The 22544-nt window shown below is 33.6% G+C and overlaps 1 protein-coding gene and 1 pseudogene across 1 annotated transcript in view; one reads left to right on the top strand and one right to left on the bottom strand.

Annotated features, from left to right (window-relative positions):
• LOC101566962 overlaps positions 1 to 2463 on the top strand; it is a 4701-nt pseudogene extending 2238 nt beyond the window's left edge.
• Positions 1691 to 22544, bottom strand: part of Purg (purine rich element binding protein G) — a 33508-nt gene continuing 12654 nt past the window's right edge. Inside the window, exon 3 of the mRNA XM_023717575.1 lies at positions 1691 to 2578. Within this exon, the coding sequence (XP_023573343.1) occupies positions 2474 to 2578 (105 nt within the window). The 3' untranslated portion in view covers positions 1691 to 2473. The remainder of the gene's footprint in view (positions 2579 to 22544) is intronic.

Below are 22544 nucleotides of genomic sequence, written 5' to 3' on the forward strand. Positions count from 1 at the left end.
ACTCAGCCCTTGTGCTTGCCATGGAAGCGCTTATTCTACCGAGCCATCTCTCCAGCCCCAATTGCATATCTTTAAAAGAAACTTACATCATAGTTTCACTCAGAGTGGAACTAAGTTATTTGCATCAATGAACCAAACTCACAAAGCATATTGATTGCTAAGTTTCAAAAATTTATTTCAACATCCCAGAAAAGGTGATGAAAAGTTTTGAGAATAGTTTTTCAAAATGCATAAACATACTGAACATTAACACAGACTACTGGTTGATAGTGGGGTTAAAATTAGAGATTTTTTCTGATACATTAAAAGATGTTTTTCCTCAAATAAACTCATTTTTTCTCATCTTTTCATATGACTAGAATTAATTTTTCTTTCTCTTAACAGGTAGATATTACCATGTAAAGATTTCCTAAAATATTCATAGACTTCTCCACCTTTCTCTTTTTCATTAACAAAAATATGAAATCATTTCATGGCACATTTATTATTCATCCGTTTTCATAAAATGTGATGCTGTAAATGTAGTTTCCAAAACATACTGTAGAAATATCTCCTAGACAGACTGTGATTTAGTAAATACTGCATTTGTCACAGATGGCTACAGAGACAAGCCTACTGTTCATACTATCTCCGTCCTTTAAACTTTATTTTCTGTTATTAGAAGTCAGACACAATTTAGTTAATTCTGATGCAAAATTACAACTCCTTACATAGTAAAGGCCAAGCAGTATGGGAATCTCATTTATTCATCAGACCCACTCTATTACACTGATAATTTGATTCCCTTTGATTTAAGTTGTGATTGTTGTTGAAAGAGCTTTAGTGAATTTCTTTACATTGTTTTCTTTTCTCTTAAAATGTAATGTTGCCCATAGGTGAGGCAAGATACCAACTTTGGAATGCCAATGTGTACATCTAAATATTGAATTTATCACTGGTCTGGAAGAAACAGTTCTCTAGTCTCATGAAGATATTAACAGCATCACTTGTCTTAGAGCTATAATTCTTAATACAGACACTGATGTTTAAAATTTAATAAAAACATTGCCTTGGGTTTATCTGCTAGGCTGACACATGAGGTCAGTTTGTTTTGGAAAATTCCAATTTGATTCTTTTGCCATTATTTTCATGCACAAGGAATGAAATGTTACTTTAATGTTTTACAATGCTGTGAATTGAACCCAGCACCTCCTGCATGACAGTCAGGTGCTGTAACACTGAGTTGTATCTCCAGCCTCAAAACTTTTTCTTTAAATAGGAGCTGACAGAAATAGCCTTTGCAGCATTGCCTGGCTGAAAATATTGGGGAGTAGGCTATGTGATAGGTTATGGGGGACCTGACTATGTGACTTAAGCCCCCACAAAATAAAAATTATGTGCTCTCATGCAAATGCTACTGTCTGGCTCAACCAGATGATAAAAAATTAATAAAGTACTAAAACAGATAAAGGCATTGTACTGACACATTTTTTATGCTTTCAACTTTCTTTTTTCCAAGCCTAGTAAGGCTTGTTTTTATAGGTTCTATCAAAAATGATTGCAGAGGTCAGGCCAACTGGATTTAAATTCCTAAAGACACCTCAAATTTAGAGCACAAAGGCAACAGTAATGAAATAAACACACAGTGAGGTCAACATTTGGGGCCCAGTAGAACTGGAGTGATTTCTGAAAAAAAAAATTCCATACAAACTACACATATAAACCAGTTTATTAGATTGTCAGTGATACTTTGAGACAAGTTCAAGTTATTTTATTTTATTTCATATAAACAGAGGAAGGGAGGAAAGTTTTAAACTTCAAGCTTTGTTCGGCATGTGTGCAGTTAGCATCCACAGAAGCACCATTGGGTATGGAAGAATTAGCACCACGGAATTTTAGGACCTAACTGTTGACATGCATCACTAAAAAAGTTGGAACATGGAAACTGAAATAGTATGTGGTATGATCTATTATAAACAATACAAGGCAATTTAAGAGTTCTTTCCATACGGTACAATACAATCACAATCAATGAGAACCTTTTAAGTACAATACAGGACAAAAACACCTTGTACCCTGTTAACACTAAAGCAGTTACAGATTTCTAAAAAAGTGTTTCTTGTAAGAGGCAGTGGGTTGAAATTATCCTTCCCCCCTCAATTTTTAAATTCAGAGTTATATAGTTACATGATCTCTTGAGAAAGTATTTTCAAATCTACATGTCTTCTCAATGCTGACACATGGTGGTTTGAAAACTTAAAGGCTTGATGAATTAAACAAACATGAAACCCCCCCAGAAACCTGACAGTCGAAAAGTACTCCAGTGTGGTGGAAGGTTTCTCACAAAAGACCAGTTTGAAAATGATACCAATGTCGTTGATACGTGTCTTCCCTTCCACGGAGGAATGCCAAGTACAGAAGCCTTGCATTCATGATGAACTTCCGCTCATTTCTATCGCCAAATGCCTTTATTCTGGATTGTAACATAAGAGACTTATTCCTCTATTGTTTTTGTAGTATCATAGGGCTGTTCCTTATGGTTGGTTTGACAACAGTGAAAAGGGTTGATATTCTCTCTGGAATTAGTGTAATTTGTGAGCTAAAGAAAAAATATTAATTTAAATTTAGCAAATATGAAGTTGAAAAGGGATTTCTACTATTTTCCCCAGTATAAACCCATAATACCATTGAAAACCTTTCTGTTAGAAAGCATGTAACAAACCCTCATTTTTTTGTTGTGCCTAGGCCAATTTTAGCATATGAGAAGATACTGTATAAGAAATGTGCAATAAGAGTAGATACAGGTATATTCAAGTCTCAATGCAGCGATGCCAAGGAAAATATAGTTTTACTCACCAAGAGAAGAATATACCTTGAAGTATCTAGGCAGACACATGAATCAATCATATATCTGCCCAATGCCTAATTCTGGAATAGTGATAACAGGGTCCTTTAGGAAAAAGTACTCAATTACAGTACGGCAGCAATTTCATGTTGTCTATATTTAACAGTGAAACATTTTTGAAAATAGAATCAGTACTATACGGTAAGTTTACAATTCACCATATCTACACTTGTAATACATGCGTATTTTCTTAAATTTCCAAGTGTTTAAAAATCCCACAAGGACCAACATCTTTCAGAACAACAATCTAACATTAAACGAAACTTTCTAAGGAAAATATTTAGCATCACAGAGATTTGAGAAGTCTTTTACTCAGCATCACAAAATACTCAGTAGATCTACATTTAAGATTGTTCATGCCTTGACATTAACACACCTTTGGGTCAATATGTCTTATTTTAAAAAGAAAACCAAGAAACGTACTAAACAATTGACATGGAATTTGTCTTTAGTCTCTCCTTGATAAGCATACTCTGATAATCTTGACTTCTTTCCATACCATGTAATAATGACTATGAAACTGCATGTACATACAGTGAAATGCTGAAAACTAGATATAGAAAAGAATGATTAGAGAGAGAGAGACTTAAAAATAAGTAATATTATGGAATTTTTTAAAAGAATACTGCTCCAGAACAAAAAAGAAAGCAAAATTTGTTCTTAGCCTATCCTTATAAATGTCAGAAGTATGTTAAGTTTAACTTGAGAAGGTTGAACCTTATTGAAAAAATCACCCCATGCTTTTTCTGCTGGACTACGTTCATTGAATAAATCAACTACCAATTTCTTGAAGAGGTAACACACAGCAGGACATCTATGAGGATGCTTTAAATTTGATAACTCACCAGGCTGACTTGAGCAAAGAAAGCAAACTAATTTCTTCATGCTTTAGGATTGCATTAAAGAAAAACTCTACTGAAAGTTGATTTTTGATAGGCTAGCTAATATTTGATTGCCATTATATTTGATCAACATTTCAAGACAAGTCAAAAAAATGAAAAATGAGATTTAAAAAAATAAAAACTAGCCAAAAATTAATCAGTGAAAAAAATCTTCAAAATTTACAATGTTTTAACTTCAAATGACTGTAGACTTAGACAGTTTTGTCATTATCACATATAGTGCTTTTGATGTTTGTTTTGTTCATTGGTTATATTATGTAACATAATTTTCTGTTAATTAAAATAGTTTGATTTATTACATTATATTCTAAGTGGCTTTAGAAAAACATACAACTAGAATAAATTTATAAAAGGATAAGGAATATTTTAAAGGATTTTAGACAAATTCTATACAGACAAATAGTTTAAGGTAATAAAGTGCCTTTTCTAGGTAATTTTTAGTAAAATATTTTAAGGCTTTGTAAGAAACCCAACATTATCAGATGTTTGATAGTGTATGGGCTTACATTATTAATTAGCATTCTTTTGTAGCTCCTATAATATTTGATCTTTCAACCCATGTGGTAATTTTTTAATAATTAGCATCTTAAAATTATAAAATTTAATTGTTAATTTTGAATTCATTTTGTGAGAAAAGCGAAACATGTAAAATTTCTAAGTTCTATGACTTGTTGCCTTTGAACAATGTGGTTTACATCAGAATAAAGAGCAATCAATGTCTCTCAAAAATTCAACAGAATATTTAATACCATGGTAAATAGGGTCATCATTTCAATTATTTTTTAAATGTAAAATGTGCATCCTTAAATGAAAAAGGTCAAAGAAAATCAATGGTAAGTTTTTCAAGTCACAGGCACAATGAATACCTTTATTGCAACAGCTTATGCATAATCTTTGTGGATGCCAACATCTAATGATTAACATTTAATATTCATTTAGCTTCCACTACCCATGAGTATATCACAGTAAAATATTGTTACAGTAATCATGCAGAATTCTATTTATTACATATCTTACCACTTCTCTTTGGGTAACATGGGTACTTTTAAAACACATCTATGTGGCTGGTTATCTACACAAGTCTGGATTAGAAGATAAATTATAGTTATACAGATGTCAACTGCTCAATTGTTTTTAGCCAATATAAACTAATAAAATGCTCGAATATTTGCTTTCAGGAATTTAGTTATTTTGACAAGAAAATTAGTAAAATGAGGCACAAGATTAAATGACCATGATATTTAAAATATTTTTCCAATCACCACTGGACTAAATTAAAATGTTATCCAAAATTTTGACCCTTTCCTCCATTGAGAGGAGGAAGGTGAGAATTCATTGAAAAAAATTGTTTAAACAAAATGTTCCACCTTAGTAAATAAACAGGAATTACTAGTAGGAAGAAAGTGCTAGTCATGGAGCTGCATTTGTTTTTGAATCTAAAGCCTAGTAAGTAATTCCAGGGTTAAAAATTAAGTGACATAAACCTTTATAATTGCACGTTCCTTTACCAAAGTGCCACGAGTTACCAGATAATTTTCTAAAAAGCACTACTTTTAGTACTGTACAAAATCTAAATACATATACAGTTTTACCTTTTTCATACTAGTGTAGTACAGTTTCACAAACTTAGCACAGATGTAACCAGGAAGATGAATTATAACTTTCTCAAAATAATATTGTGTCAAAAATGCTGTTAATAGCCTTCGCCACTATGAAAATTCAAATCCAAGTGTAGCCATAGCATTCCATTAAACCTGAAAATATCATAAGAACTTGTTTAGGGAAATTTTAGTAATATTCTGCCACGCAATGCACAGGAGTCATATGCTTCAAAAAGCATATTGGATTAGTTATCCTGTTTTTATCTATTTGACTGCAACGTTTCCTCCTTTCTACCACTGAAGTATCAATATTATCTTATCAATGTAGTTTGAAAACAATAGTAAATACGAGGTTTCTAGCCTTCACTGTTAATTTCTATAAAGTATGGCAAAAATGTTTGATGGTAGGTTATTGACCTACATACTTCCACCTCTTTATTTTAAATAGAAATGCTAAATGGAAATGCTAAATGGAAATGTACAGATATAATAAAGAGAAGAGGATAACAGACACTAAATGAATTACATATGAAAGAAGTAAAATAGTAAAGAACTGTGTGGAAGTTCTCCATATTAATGAATTTTATCCATTAGGAAAAGATAATTAAAAATGGAGGTGTGTACCATGAAATAATTGTATTAATATATTTTTCAAATAAGTGGCATGCACAGCAAGTTAAAGTTTGAATATTTTTATCATTTTTGAGTAAATAAAATTAAACTAGGGAGTTACCTAGTTATAGACTGACATTCAACATACTACACTGCTGAAGAAAGAGCGAGAATGTTAGATGACGATTCTCAAAGGCAAGTCATCTGAGTTTTGTTATGCCAGAGGCTAAATACTGTGGTGTAGTGTCCCACTTAATTAGAGTGAAAATGCTGGTAAAAATGCAAAAGCACGAATGCTAAAATTAGATTTAGTTCATTATTAAATCATTATCAATAGAAGGACCCCTTTTTCTGCAGTTCGACAACCTCAATCTTAAAAATATAAGAACATGTATATAAATACATTGGAAATAAATGCTCAATTATATATATAAACTTTTCATCTTTTGAGGGTGTAAATATGATACAAGTTAATATTCTAAGAAAATCAGTGTTCTGTAAAAGTTAGTATTCTAGTATTCTGAGAAAATTAACAAACCTAAAAGCATAAGTAAAAGAAGGAAAAAATGGAAACAAATAGGGAGGAAAGGATGGATTGAAGGGGAGGTAGGAGGATGGGAATAAAAGAGAATCAAGGTATGCATGCACGGGTAAAATTTCTCTGTATGAATGTAATCATTATGTATACCTAAAAATGTACAAATAAAAATTATTTTTAAAAAACAAGTAAAAGCAGAAAGAGTGCTTGCTTTGATTGCATATACATTAAATGCAGAAAGAACCAGGCATGATAAATCTCTGGTAACTCCAAACCCAAAATACTGACAGGTTAAATGCATAATGGGCAGATATTCATGCACAGAAGCTTTTCATAGTGTCTGAGTATAAAAACATAATCCTTTGTTGGTAAATATAGTCTCAGCATTAAAAGTTGTTAAATACTTCCATAAATATTGAAATGCAGATTTTAAATAGAAGCTGCAGACATGTGGAAACTTCTTACTATATATGACATCCCAACTATAATTAACTTACATGAAACTCAAAATAGTATGACTGTACAATGTCTCCTGCAAATATGCGCAGATTTTTAACTTTGCAAAAGCTATGCAATTGTATTTACTTAAAATAGCTTTTCCCTGGTAGCAGTTCTATGGTGTTGACATAAATACTGGACATACCTGTGAGAACCATTCTTACTATATTGTTTAATTTTGTTCTAATGTTAAGCTCTTTTTTTTTTTTTAAAAAAAGTATTCATTTTAAGGAGAAAAAGTAGCAATGAAACAGTTTCAAACCAAGTTAGTAGGACAGCTATAATAATACATTGCAGGAGTTGATTTTCTGTATGATGTTAAGCTCTTTTATATCATTTTTCTCTACAAAATGTCTTAATATTATTTATTGTAGTTACTTGTCATTATATTCTGGTGAGGAAAACAAAGCTAAGAAATTGTGCAATGGTGGAGCTGCATGGGTTTTTAAAGGTCCTGAGTTGGTTTTCTGCTCTGTAGTCATTTACCTGACATTGCTCTAGGTCAGTGGTATTGAACTTATGGCACGCATGCTGCAACAGGCTGTACCATTGAGAGCTTTAAAAGACTCTCCATCACTGTTCTATGCTGAGCTGACTGTGTACTTTTTGGGGCCAAAGAGTGTATCCTGCTATCTACTGTAATATATAGAGGGGCCAGGGAGATGCCTCAGTGGATTAAGCACTTCCTTGGAAAGTGGAAGGGCCTGAGTTCAATCCCCGGTTCCGCAAAACAAAACAAACCAAACCAAACATGTAATATATAGACCTAGCAGACTGTTTAGCTAATGAGTATACAAGATAACTATCTACTAATTTAATGAATGTGAAATGGGACTGAGAAAATAGAATAACCTCAACATAATACTGCCTCACCCTGGCTCTGCATAAAAAGCTGTGCTGGTCTCCTTTTGCTTCTCCATCACAGTAAAACTCTTCTTAAATAACAGGGTAGGATCACCTATTTTTGGTAGTCGTTGTGGTACAGCCCATTTAAAAGTATTCTGCAGAGAACTAATGACATCACTGACAATTACCAGAACTATTCCTAAAACCTCAAACTACTCATGTTTACTTTTTTGAGTCATTTAAGTTAAAGTTGTACTACAAAGATAATTCTTTTCTTGAGCTAATTCAAACATAATGAATCAAGGAAATATTCCTCACAGTTGTAATCATTAGTATGAATATGCAGATTATGAGAAAGGCATGGAAGGACAGTTACAGAGGTACAGCAACAGCAATGAGTAGCAGTTGTACAACATTTTGGTGGTGAGGCCAGCAAAACACAAAACCCTAGGAAGATTATGATTTTATTTAATTTTATAGCATTTTCTTTTTACAAAATTGGGTGCATCTAGATGATGATAAAAGTCTTTTCTAGTCTTAAAATTCTTTTTGATGCGACCTGGTTTTTCAGATAAGGTGGGTATCTGTGCAATATTCAAAAATCTCTTTTCTTTTTAAGAGAAAAGGATAAATTTGAAAAGTTTGATGTTTCAGAAGTCTTGAGCAACTATGAATATTAAATGTTTTCTTTAAAATCGCTCTTACTCCTTGCTTGGCAATTATGCTGTAGAAAATACAACATGGAAATCCTTTTAAATCCTGAATAATTCTACTTAAATTCTATCAGTATAAAGCGGCTGTCATAATACTTTACATTGTCAGCAAGATTAGCATCTAGGAGTTTGCTTCTACTTTGACCATTTCACATGAACTTGTCCCCTAAAGAACAGGTTGGTTCACCACTAAAGCATACTTCATCACTTCATTTCCCATTTCAAAGAGGCTGGTGAAATTATTTCTTGCAGAATCAGATAAGGTTTAAATTATGTTAGTAGAAAAACACATGACTTTGATATGAAGTTTGAATGTCTAACAAATTGCCACGTTAGAAAAACAGAATTTTTAATATTTTGACTGAGAAGCAACAAAACATAAATAAGTCAAAAACTAGAAAGAACTTTTTTTTGGTGCTAAGTATTGAACATAGGGTCTTATGCAAACTAAGGTGTGCTCTATACTGTGATGAACTTCCAGCTCCCTATAAATTTAATTTTTGTCAGCCAGAACCATAGGTAGAAAAGAAGAAAAACAATTGTTTACTATCAGCTTTAATATTTTTTAATCTAGGATGTTTCCAGACCTTTCAAAGTACAGGGTGTTTACTAATAAGAAATGATGTTTATAATGGTTTAATTCACAATTTAAGATTGCTTTGCCTTTCTATCATTCAGCCAATATTTTTTCATATTTAAATAGAAACAAAGATAATATCTTTATTTTTCCATCTGGCAAGAAACACCATTGGCAGTTGAAATTAATTGCTACAACTAAAATGATGATGGACTATTTACAGGATTGTAGCTTAAAAGAATTTATTATTCTTTATAGAGTTCAGAACATATATCCTCGAGGCATAGTAGGATGGCATATAAGTTCACTTTATAGGTTACAAGTTCTCTTGGTAATTCAAATGTAACTGCCTTTATTGAGAAGTAAGACACAGGCTGGATTCCACACTAAAGTAGGTCATGTAAAGACATGTTTCAATTCAGTACTTTTGGAATTATCAGAATGAAATATGGTAAAATAACAGGAACCAGAAAAAGAAAAATATGCCTTAAGAGGGAGAAGGAAAGTAGGACTAATTAGTGATGGGCAGAAAGGTAAAAGGAATGAGAAAATGCATGGAAAAGAGAGATTTAGAGAAAAAATAATTGGAAACTTAGTTTTTATCTTTGCACTACTCCAGCTAAATTTATTTCACTTAGGTACTTTTTCCATAGAATTGATATATGCTCTGTGGTGTTTTCCTGTTCTTTCTCTTGCTGAATAACTGTACAGACAAGGAAAATGATACACTAACTTTCCACCTGGACAAGAAAAAGTGGCTATTTGCTGTTGCTTTGTGACAGTACTCTGTGGGTTCTTTAGCAGTCCTACAGTATTGAAATTGGAGATGGTTAAGAATGTCAGTGGACTAGCCAAATGTCAGCTCAATCCTTTTCTTTAGTTAGCTATGGTAAATTTAGCCACCTTTTTGGTGTGGATGCAATTCTCCTATAACAGACAAAGAGAGTAAAAATCCACCATTCAGATCTATTGGAACATAGTGTATAGTAATTCAGCTCCCCTGAATCACAATATTGCTTAAATTTATTGCTGTTCCCAAAGACCTCAGTGAATCTTTGAAGAAAGTGGCAAAATTTATGTAAGGAGAAACAGGACATTCATAAAAACAAAAAAATGCAATGTGGATGCTGCTGTTATTGTATTCTTTCTTCCTGCACTTACATGATCCCTGCTAGGAATTACAGATCAAAGTGAGTTTCTCATAATAAAAGTGAGTTTAACAGGTTCACATTATATCATTTTAAGAGTACAAAACAGGTACTGAGGCATTTCCATATTGACAAACAATGGAAGTCTAGCATGTTTTGAATTGAGATGATCCTCACCTGGGATGATTTGTCACATTTATTTTCTGTAGCCAAAGCAGAATTATGAAGTGAAGGAAACAGCAGTTCTATTGTCACTGCAACTGCTGAATGCACTCACCCAGTGTCTGCTTTTACTAGAATTTTTTTTTTTTTTTTTTTTTTTTTTTTTCCGGAACCAGGGATTGAACTCAGGCCCTTGCGCTTACCAGGGAAGCGTTTATTCTACTGAGTCATCTCCCTGGCCCCCTTTACTAGAATATTTAGAGGTTCCTAAAACAGTTTCTTCTGATCCATGTCACTCTTAGGTGGCAGAGTTGTTTGAATGTTGCATTTCATTTACTATTAATATTAAAGTATATTTCTTCCCCCTGCATTCTTATAATAAACTTGCTGCCATGTTTTGATGGTATACAAATTAAGGTATGTGGTAAGTGAAGATCTGCTTATTCAAAAAAGTATCATCAAGAACTATCATTAAACTTAACAATATAGATGATTTCTTATCTATTAGGCTTAACAAGAGAAACCAATTTTTTTTTTTTTTTTTCGGTACTGGGGATTGAACTCAGGACCCTGTGCTTGCCCAGCAAGCACTTATTCTACTGAGCTATCTCCGTGGCTCCCAATTTATTTTTTTAAAGTGTTATATGAAACGAACTTCCAGAATATACTAAAATAATCAGTGGTGATAAAAAAGTCAAATCAATGACTTTCTTTTGGGGACCACTCGTTAGGCAGAAGGACATTAACAGTATAGAAAAGAAAGTGATTCAATTAAAACTTATGAGCGGCAAGGAAACAAGACTTTACTTTATGACACTGGGTACAAAGTCAAGTAGTATACTTGGTATTTCATATTTAAAACCATTCTGAATGTCAGTGGCTGGGACTTAATTTATAATGATTACCTCACCTCCTCAAATGTAAAGGGCCATGTGTTTATCAGCTTTAAAGAGGTTACCTTAACAGCCAAATATCCAATGAAGTTCTAATTTTTCTACAGAAATAACCTTATGACACTATCCGACAATTTTAAAAATAAACAAGTGAGAAAATTCTATTGGTTCTGAGAAGAAAAAAAGTGTATTTTCGACAGAATTCTTCTACAAGTGATGTCAAGTATTTGCCTGTAGACTTAAAGCAGAAATCAACAGCCAATTATTTCTCCAATTCTTTATAATTTCAAATGAAGCCTACCAAAGGCATCTGCTGGCCCAAACCACATATCATACAAAAACATTTAAAATATCTAATTCTACTGTTGATTATCATTTCAACCTGAGATTGGAGTAATTTTCCTAAACAATGCCTGGCATATGAGGGAACCACAGCACATATTGATTAAATGAATAAATGAATGGTTTCATTTCTCTCAAATTGCCATTGCTTACCTTGCATAGTGACTTCTTACTCCACATCAGATTGATTAAAAAGCAAACATGCAGGCATATACTTAATTAGCTTTTAAAAAAGCTCTGAAACCCCTAACCCACATATTATTACTGCTACTGCTATTATTAACTTAGAATTTACATAAATTTAAATTGATACAATTATTTAAAAACCCATAAATTGGTACAAGATAATGTGGATACACGGCTATAAAAATTTCCTTTTAAAAATCCAATGACAATAAAGGACATTATTTGCATCTTGAGAATGAGAAAAACATATACAATCAATAGGATAGTCATGTGGCATTTCATGTAAAAATTATTGAAAATGAGAGGGTTAAAAGTCTGCAAGCATCAAAAGAAAACAGCTCCAGCTTTGAAGATAAACAAAAATTATAGTTCAAATATGAAAGAAAAACTGAGCATCAAGATAATGACCTATAAGATCCTTTTATAGCAGCCATCATGGTCTGAATTGTAATGGTTCCATGCTACTCTGAAACCAAGGTCTAAAGTTTGCATTCATTTCACAAGCTGTTTCTTAAGGGTCAAATGGCCTGCAAATATTATCTGGCAGTAATGTTTTCAACTTTAGTATAGACAGGAGGGAAACAGTTGAAACACAGAACCAAAAATTCTTTTTTTTTTTTTTTTACAAATATTCTAAATAAACCCTACCTATTCCTGCTGATTTCAAAGCAAAATAGTGGGGAAACAGATGCCAGGCAGTGGAAGAAACACTGAATGAGGTCTGGTTCAAATGCTGAAAGCAAATAGCTAAATGATTTTGAAAATGTCTCAGGCCATTTTTTAAGATTTTTTCCATTTCTTATAAATGAGGGTTTAAGAGGCCCCTTCAGGAAAAAAAAATCAGTTGACAGATTTAGAAAAGGAAATCTTAGATTGTCAGGTCTCTATGGATACCTACACCAATACTTGAAAATCAGTAAAAGTAACTCTATTAGCATGGAGCAATTGGTCCCCAAATCATGCAAACTGCCTAGCAATCCTCTTAAGCAGTTCTGATACTAACTTTAGATTAATAAAATATTGTAATTTTGATGTAGTTTAAGCAACAAAGCAGTTCCAAATTCGAGCTTAACTTTGGATATTTATCAGTCTGTAAACAGCTTATTCATTTTCTTAATGGTATCTTTGGATGAATAAAAATTTCTGATAGAGTCTAAAGAATAATTATTTTTCTTATACTTAGTGCTTTGTTGTTTTCAGACCAGGAAATGTTCAACTGTGCAATTGTGCCCTTTAACATTTGACTGAAAACATCTTCAAGAGACTACAGTTAGCCCAACTCTTTTCCCACTGATGTATGTGGGACTTCTTATGGTAAACCAAGTTCCTCTTCCAATGTTGTATAATTTTGTTATACTTTTAAAGGCTTGTCCATTGTGAGTTATGAATTAACAATGATTTTAATTACTATTTATTAAATGATTATTTGGTGACATTTTGTTAACAGTTTCATGTATCTTAAGACATTTCATTTTCCTTAAGAGAATTTGGTTGACCCTAATGTTTTATTATGAATGCAATCTCCTGGACCTAGAAAATTATTCAGTACACAGGGAGTGGTTGATAAGTACACAATGAATGCCAAATGAATAAATTCTCAAAGCAACATTATAAAGCTAAGTAAATTCCCTCAAATTCCATAACTAAGAGAATTTGGACTGCACCCAGGACTGGTTGACTCTAAAGTCTGCTACCTAGTACTCTGTGACCAGCTGCCAGATGGTAACTCAGTGGATCCAGGACCCAAAAGTAGAGCTGAAGTTACTGTTTCTACTTAAGGGGGTGGAGGAAGTGGATCATAATTATTATCATAGAAAAAGAAAAATGTGGAATTGATAAGCTCCTTGATAATACGAGGCACATTGATCTTTTAAACATTTATAAATATGATACTTTGTGCAGATTAGGCCAATCTGCATATGAAACTCTTTGGGCCATAACCATAAGGTCAGAATAATTCACTCTTCATATATAAATTTGGAATTCAGCCTGCAAACACCTCAGTAATGATACAAAATTGTGGTTAACTAGGGAGCAAGATAATTTACTTAATGGAATAGTCTACTCAGAGATTCAATCAGAATGCTATTAATCCTATTGAAACCAAAACATTTCTAATATGTATTATTTTGTGTTTCTACTTTAATACAACATAATTAATTTGATTGAATTTTGCTGTAAGTATAGAGCCATCCTTTATTTATTTGTTTTGTCTTTTTAAGACAGGGGTTCACTATGCAGTTCAGGCTGGCCTTGACCTCACTTTGTACTCCTGGCTGGCTCAGAACTCATCACAATCCTGACTCAGCCTCCTGAGTGGTGGGATTTCAGTCATGCACCACCAGGCCCAACTGAGTCATCATTTTTAACAGCAATGATAACTGTATAAGATGGTCACAGAAGATGTGGCTTCTTGAGTTAATTTGACAAAAACCAGAAACATTCCTAGCAAATGTCTGCCCAAAATTTATTAGTGGTGGTCCTACTCAGAAGACTAAAGATTGACTAGTCGATTTTTAATGAACTGAACTTACTGTACAAATGAAGTAGTTAAATTATCTAACTAATATATATATATATTTAAGGTTTACTCTGCAGTGCAGGTGTCATGACAAGACTTGTGACCACAGCACAGGAAGAAAGGTGGTTTGGAAAGACTAAGGAGGAATGCTCAGGCAGGGAGACAAAAGTACAAAGGTGACTTTAAGAGTTTGAGGCACAGGCTGATGGCCAGAATCCAATTAAGTGACTCATGCAAAGACAGAAGTATCAATGCAACAGTCGCTGTGCCTCCCACCACAACTTAAACAGTGCACGCTGAGCACAAAGCAGAGCCTACAGAAGGGATGAAGACACAAAAATACCTAGAATTCATCCTAAAAACTCTTTTAATTGGCCATATGCTAATTTCACATGCTTAAATTTTACCTAATTTTGATTTTTGTTTAGCATTTAAAATTTCTGTAATATTATTACAAAGGCTTCAATGAGCACTAGGGTTGTTAAAACTCTGAAATGTTATTAGATAGCTAAGTGATTATAGCAAATCTTTTCACCTTCCAGGGCCGTGGTTTTATCTGTTAGGTGAGGAGAGTGATGTGGAACTAACCTAATCGGAATCAGTACTTTCATCAGAATAAAATGAAATTTGTGAAAGAACATGAAAATCATTTCAAACTATATGTAAATTATTGTAATTTAAAAAGTTTGGCCAGGAGTGGTGGTGGTGGTGCACACCTGGATACCCAGCATTCTATGAAGCTGAAGCAGGAGGATTGAAATTTCGTGCTCAACAAAGGCAACTTAAATGAGCTAGCAAGACTCTGTCTCAAAATAAAAAATAAGAGGGAAAAAAGTAGCTCAGGGCAAATGCCTTTGCTGCTAAATGATTTAAGCTGCCCATGCTTTAAGTAGGTGGTTATCCTTATTCCAAAAGACTTTTTAGATACAACTTGTCTTCACTAAATGTATTTTAAACTGAGTTTCCCTTACGAAAACCCTATATCATTAACTTGAATTTAAATTTTAAACCACAAATTTTTCTTCTTCACACTCCCCTCTACACCTAGCACTCTGTGGATTTTAAAAACCATCTTTTGTCACTTAATTATCATTGTCCCTCTTCCTATTCTGCCTTTGAAGTCAAAGTACATAATAGATAAATCAAAAAGGCAACTAACATTCATCAAAGTGATCATTTAAAAACCTGGTAAGAGATACTGTATCATTTTTGTTTTAAAGCTAACTCACAAATTATGATACAGTGTAATGTGGAATCTTTCGTTTCTTGCACACTCTAAATTTTCACTTCAGAAACTTTCTTTGTTTAGTAAACACACTGTTCTTCTGTTCACTTAATGGACATGCCATGCCCTGTGCCTGGAACGAGAAGTACATTTATTTGCACAAGAAGCCTTATCAAACTGTCCTACTTTTTCATTGAGCAGATATTTCATTTATTTGTCAAGTACAGTTGCATGTGAGAAGTATATCTGAAACTATTATAAAAAGTTGTGTTTTCTTTTGCTTTTAAAAAATCATTTTTCATGATTAGCTACATTGTAAAATAGTGCCTAAAATATAATCCACCAAAAATGTATACATACTTCAGGAAAGAAAAAATAGTATGTTTTTTTTCAACATATTGGCATTACCTTCATTTGGCAACCCTAGAGAACATCACATATCACAGAAAATCTACTATGTCACAGCCCTTAGAGAAGAAATTGAAAATGTATATGCAGCAATCTCTACAACCAAGGCTACCCAAGCAGCAGTTTGCTGTACTAATCAATGTCTGGAAGCTAATGACCACCACTTTGAGCACCTCTTGTAACTGTGGAGGCCAAAGGTAACTTGTATTAATCTTATGATGCCTCAATACAATTAATATTAAAATATTTATACAAGTTTTTCTTTTCCTTAAGTACATATACATTTTGGGGGCACACTGTATATTTCACTGATGTAAACTGACACAGACACTAGATAGTAGCAACAATAGGCTGGGCTTATGGCCTGGCAAGATAGCTCAGCGGTCTAAAGCGCCTGCCTAGGCAAGTGCTCAGGGACTGTGGTTTGTTCCCGGCACCACATGGTGCACCAGCTCGGCCCACCCACTAAATAAACCTTAAAAAAAAAAGGGTCCGGCAAAGGAGAGAAACAATGTAGTGCAATACTGAGGTAGCCATCGCTAAATATGAAGGATGCCAGGAAAGATAGGACAGTTAGTAAGTGTGAGACTCAACAAGAGCAGCTGGAGAAAGTGAGAAAAGGTGTGAAGGAGTCTCATTGACTCCAGACACACAGAAACTGACAGGGCCCTTGGAGATCGCCTACTGTGATCCAATCCCCTCCACTGATGGGTAACAAAGCCAGGTCCACAGAGGTTGAATTACTTGCCCTGGAGCCAGGTAAAAGTCACAAATTTGGGGCTTTTGATTAGTAACAAAGTTCCCTTAGCTCCATATTCTACAGCTGCACACCATGAGTTCAAAGGCAAGCCTGGAAGGAATTTTAAATGTTCATGAATGCTTGAAATTATAATAAAAAAATTACAATTTTTGCTGGCTTTATTATAGCATAAAATAGTGAATAATTTAACATTATTAATTTTAGTTTATAGTTGTCTTGTAATAAATTTGCTAGTGCTAATCTGTCATTTGTAAATGAGCTATTAAAACTTAAGAATCAAGTTTTGTGCTTACCATAAAGACTACATTTATTTTTCTACATAAACATAAAATGCTTCCATTAAATCATATGTAGATTTTACATAGTGTCTTGATCAGATGCAAATGATCTTAGAAGTAGTATTTAAATTACAACTAGCTTGTTTTTTCTTTTTTCTCTCCCCCTTTTTTCCTTTTATGTTGTTGCTTATTTTGTTTGAGACAAGGTTTGCTAGGTTGTGGACTTAAGTGATCCTGCTTCCACAGAGGCCCATATGGCTGGGCTACAGGTGCGGGCCACATTGCCCAGGCTTGGAGAAGTATGCTATCAAAGTGAACGATAAGCTTGAGTCTCTGTAGTACAGGAAATCAAACTCAGGACCGTGGGCTTGCCTGGAAGGTGCTTATGCCACTGAGTTATCTCCCCTACCCTGAGACCACGATGTTAAGTGAAATCAATCATGCACCCAAACTTGAATATTGCATGATATACCCAAAATGCAAATAAAGACAATAATGAAAGATAGATAACAGGAAGTAGGGAGATAAGTCTTCCTCATAAGGGAAGGGAGGAAGAGATGCAGGGAAGGGGGAAGGGAATTTAAAAAATTAAGAGGTACTAAGTACCATTCCCTACAAAGAATGTAAACATTATGTACAGCAAACATATACCATTAAAAACAGTTAGCTTTAAATGAAAGCAACCTATATTATTTGAATCTTTTTAAAAAGTGAGTCAAATACAATGACTAGTTAAACTGCACAAATAGCTAATAACTCACACACCTGTAAATAGGAATGTGATTTAATAATTCCTCAAGAGCAATAGTCCAGCCCCGGTGCCACATGCTGCACTGGCCCCACCCCTAGTGTGCTGAGATGGCCATTAAGACCAGGTGTGGTGGTGCATGCCTGTAATTCCAGCACTAGGGAGGCTGAAAAGAGGATCTCTATGAGTCCAAGCTCCATAGTGAGACCCCGTAACAAATACATGAAAAAAAAAAACAAAACCTCTTGGATTACATACTCATTTAGCCTCTCTGTTTAAAGTGATATTATGTTAATATTTTAACAAAAAAGGACCATCTGATTATATCATGGTTGATAATATTAAAACCTTAATTAAGCAATTCTAGCTAGGAAAATGATTTGTAAGAAAAGATGCAAATCAAAGCTCCATAATCTAAGTCCATGGCAAAAAAAAATCTTTCAGAACATTGAGATCAAAAGAAGAAGACAATTTAAAAATGCTAATTTTGGAACCACTCTGGACCGACAAAACAGAATCTACATTTTTAATATTTTATGCACACTAATATGCTCAAACATCAGTGGGCTAAATTTTAAAGGGAGAACATTGGTGGCACATGCTTGTACTTACAGCAACCTTGGCCTGGACATGGGCAATTTATCAAGGTCTTGTTTCAAAATAAAAAATGGTTGGGCATGCAGCTCTGTGCAAAGACCCCAGTTCAATTGCCAGTATAGGAGAAGGGAGAGAGGGACAGAAAGAGAGAAAAAGAGAGACAGAAAGAGAGAGAGAGAGAGAGAGAGAGAGAGAGAGACAGACAGACAGACAGACAGACAGACAGACTGAGTGGTGGCTGAAGTCATTAGAAGCAAATATAAGTTTAAGACTAATGCTTCCTGGTATTTTTGATGGTGTTATTATGGCTGTGATTCTTTTTAGTTCCTTAGAGGCATATCTGATATTCTGTGCTGTTTTAAAGGAGGGACTACTGGATTAAAGCCATTTCTTTTAAGTATTTTATTACAACAGAAACATTCCTAGGTGAGTCACATGGTAGTTTGTTGCTGCAAATGCCAGCTGACTAGCTAAATTTGAAATTTTTAGAGCTATAATGAGAACTTTTATAGTTTTAAAGCAGGGATGACAAACAGCAAATTTTGGCATGAATGTTGTTCTCTCTCTCTCCCTGTATGTGCACACTTAAATTCTTAACACAGCACTTTAGGGCAGCCAATCAAGTTCAGTAACAAGACGAAACAAATTTGCCACTACTTCAGGGTCAAGGAAGGAACCAAGTTCTCTTTATAATTTCTGTAAGAGTGACATATATGTATAAGATCTGTGTATAATATTTATGTAGAGCAATAACATTTGTTTAGTTAAATATGTAGACACGTATAGTATAGTTTACAGATCTGTGTGTAATTAATTTCAACCTATTCAGCTCTCTCCATAAAAAGTACTATTATTTGTAAGGTGCCAATCAAAGCATCACAGCCTAAGTTCAAGACAAAGAACGGCTTTCAGAACACTGATATCAAAATGAACAAGACAATTTAAAAATGCCAGCTTCCAAACCCACTCTGAACCAACCAAATCAGAGTCTCTGGGGATGGGGACCAGAACCTACTTTTTTAATGTACTATGTATGCTAATATTTAAGCATCAGTGGAATAAGTTTTAAAGGGGAACAGTGGTGGCAGTTGAAATTTAGATGTTACAGGATCACAAGAAAGCACAGATGACTGGAAGAACTAATGAGAAACATGGACAATGACACAGAAAACTGAGTTTTATATTGGATCAGACTTATGTCCTTGGCTTAGATAACTATGGCTACTATTTTGTCCTTTACCAAGCCTTAATGCTGTAGGAACGAATTACATACATTGTTTGCAGCAATAATCAAGTTATTTGGAAACCTGTTCGTAAAGCAGAAAATTTAAGATGAAATTAGCAAACTATGTTATTTCATTCCATCCTAAGTAGTAGTAGTACAGGAAAAAATGGAAAATGATAATATAGATGCTTCAATCTCTAAGTAGAATTCTCAATCTTTATACAGAAAAACTAAGTTTGGTAGTACCCTATAATTTGGTTTTGTAATTTCTTCTACTGTCACTAATGCCTTTCAAAAAAACCCATAATCGGGGCTGGAGAGATGGCTCAGTGGTCTAAAGCACCTACTTGAAACAAGTTTGGCAAAGCACAGGGACCGCGGTTCAATCCCCCAGCACCACATGCCAGCCAGCCCCGCCCCCTGGTGGGCTGAGCTGGCCACACACACACACAATAAATAAATGTAATAAATAAAAATAAATAAATAATTAAAAAAAGCAACTAATTTAAAAAAAAACCATAATCAGATACTATTGAAATATAAATACTAAATTTATTCTTTTGTGTAATCCATTTTGAAAAAAATTACAAGTGATTTTTTTGAAAATACAAGATTTTATTTTGCAAGGAGAACTATCTTAACTAACTCATTTAATTAGTAATGCTCATGATAATTTGAAAAGTAGCTCTTGTTTTGCAATAACGATGGATAGAAAGAAAGGGTAAGTTTTTTGGAATATGCTTTCAGAATATAGAAATTTTCCAATCATAATTCTTTATACAACCTGGTAAATTAACAAACTTGAATATAAAATTTCCAAGTATCATGACTAACAAATTCTGAATCAGGATTTAAAAGAATCTTTGCAGCAGTAATAACTCTGTTTTGATTTTTTAATTCCCTTATGTAACCTTCATTAAGTGAGTGTCTAGCATGTGCCTTTAATACTAGAAACAGGGAAACATCTCTGTAAGTTTGCTGAAACTACTGTAAATAAACTAAAATCTATTCTGTCTGAATCCTCAAATGAAAGTTGAATGACTTAAATTTTTTAATCTAAAATTTATACTGTAGCTGTATAATGCAAATAGGAAAGGTAATTTTTTAAAGAACTTAAACTTCCCATGATTCTTTTGAGTTCATGACTACTTCTGTACATCAGTTTGTCAATCTTGCTCACAATTAGGGAACCATTCACTGTTCTGGAATGCCATGGAAGGGTCGTGGATGGAAAGAGAAGTCAATGAACTTGTACAAGTGCCAAATATCCATGTATGAATTAATTGAATATTTCCAATAGGATGTGATCCACTAGAATAATGCTTAAAGGGATTTCTCTATAGTCATACATTAACTAGATTTAGTATAAAGCATGTTCTTTACATTTTGACCAGCATATTAATTATAGAATGTCTATAAAGTTGGCAGACATGAAATTATTTTTAAGTGTTAGTTATGTTTTCAAATAATATACTCCATCAGTGCACAGGGGAAATACCTCTAAATGTAGAGTCCAACTGTTGATCTAAGAATATGCAATAAGTGCATTATAGTATATAGTTTCTCTGTCCTGTACATACAATGATATCAGAAGAGCATGAAAGTATGCATACTTTTAATAGAAATCAGATTATTTTTCATCATTCATGTATCCGCATTTTAAGCATTAGTCTTTAAATTATGTTTACACTATTTTATAATTATGAATTATTTGAGCTACAATGCATGTGTTACAAATGTAAAATTCAGGGATTAAAGTACTTCCAAGGTCTTTTTAAGTTCCAATAATACTCACTAAACTTTTGTTAGCAATCTTGAACAGAATAATCATTCTTTACTAAGATTTATATACTAGAATTGCTTAGTAAATTAAAAATATGCTCTAGTCTGCATACATTGGAAAGGTAAGACTTTTTAATATTTTCATAATTAATTCCTACTAGATTTCCTTAAAATAGTGCTTGAAAGAGGGGAATCTGAAAGGTTATTAAATATAAGGAAAAGATAAAAATGGAAGAAAATAATTTTTTTAGCCAAAATTCTTGTCAACTTATAAAAAATACAGCTTGTTTTAAGATTTGTAAATTTCTCAAAGCAGAATAAATACTGCTGCCTTCTTCCCACGAAGACACTATAGTTGTTTTGACTAAATTTTTTCTTCTATTAGTTTTTGAAGCTCGGGTACAATTTCATTGGCCTGGAGTGGTAGTTTATAGTGTAGTTCCCACATCAGCATCACCCTTTCTCCTGGGGATGGTAGCTCTGTCCAGGTCCATTCTACCCTCTCTGTCCTGCTGAATGGAAACTCTGGAGTTTTGACCCAGCAATCTGTGGTTTAACAAATCCTACAGGGGACTCTTATCACACTGAAATTTAAAAACTATTGTCCTGTGGTAACGGAGAAAAGCATGTAATTTATTGCTAAATGGAGCAGTTACTGCACTTTATCCTGCTGAAGCAAAGGGAAGGAAGAATAAACTTGATAATTAAATATGAAAAGGAATAAACGATGTGTGGCAGGGAAGATTGTTAGAAATCAGTAAGATGGTAGGAAAAAGTTGGGAGAAATAAATAAAACTCTCAATAATAAGATTTATTTCCCAATTTAACATGCCCATTTATTTTTGGTTTGTGAAAATGAAATTTAGGCTCACAACAAATAGTAATTTAAGACCAAGGTAAAGCAGGACCTATGCAACAAGAGTTGTAGCTTTTGGGTCTGATAAGGTCAGTGAAATCCCCTCAGGATTTATTCTGAGATCCTGTACCTCAGAATGTTTGTCAGTGTCAGTCATGTGTGTGAGTCATGGCCATTGCTTGGCCAATGTGCTCTCTGTGAAAGCCTGAGAGAATGTTTTCTCTCTATGTGACTCTCCTTAG

This window comes from Octodon degus, unplaced genomic scaffold (genome assembly GCF_000260255.1).
Source record: "Octodon degus isolate 3935 unplaced genomic scaffold, OctDeg1.0 scaffold00053, whole genome shotgun sequence".
Lineage (NCBI taxonomy): Eukaryota > Metazoa > Chordata > Mammalia > Rodentia > Octodontidae > Octodon > Octodon degus.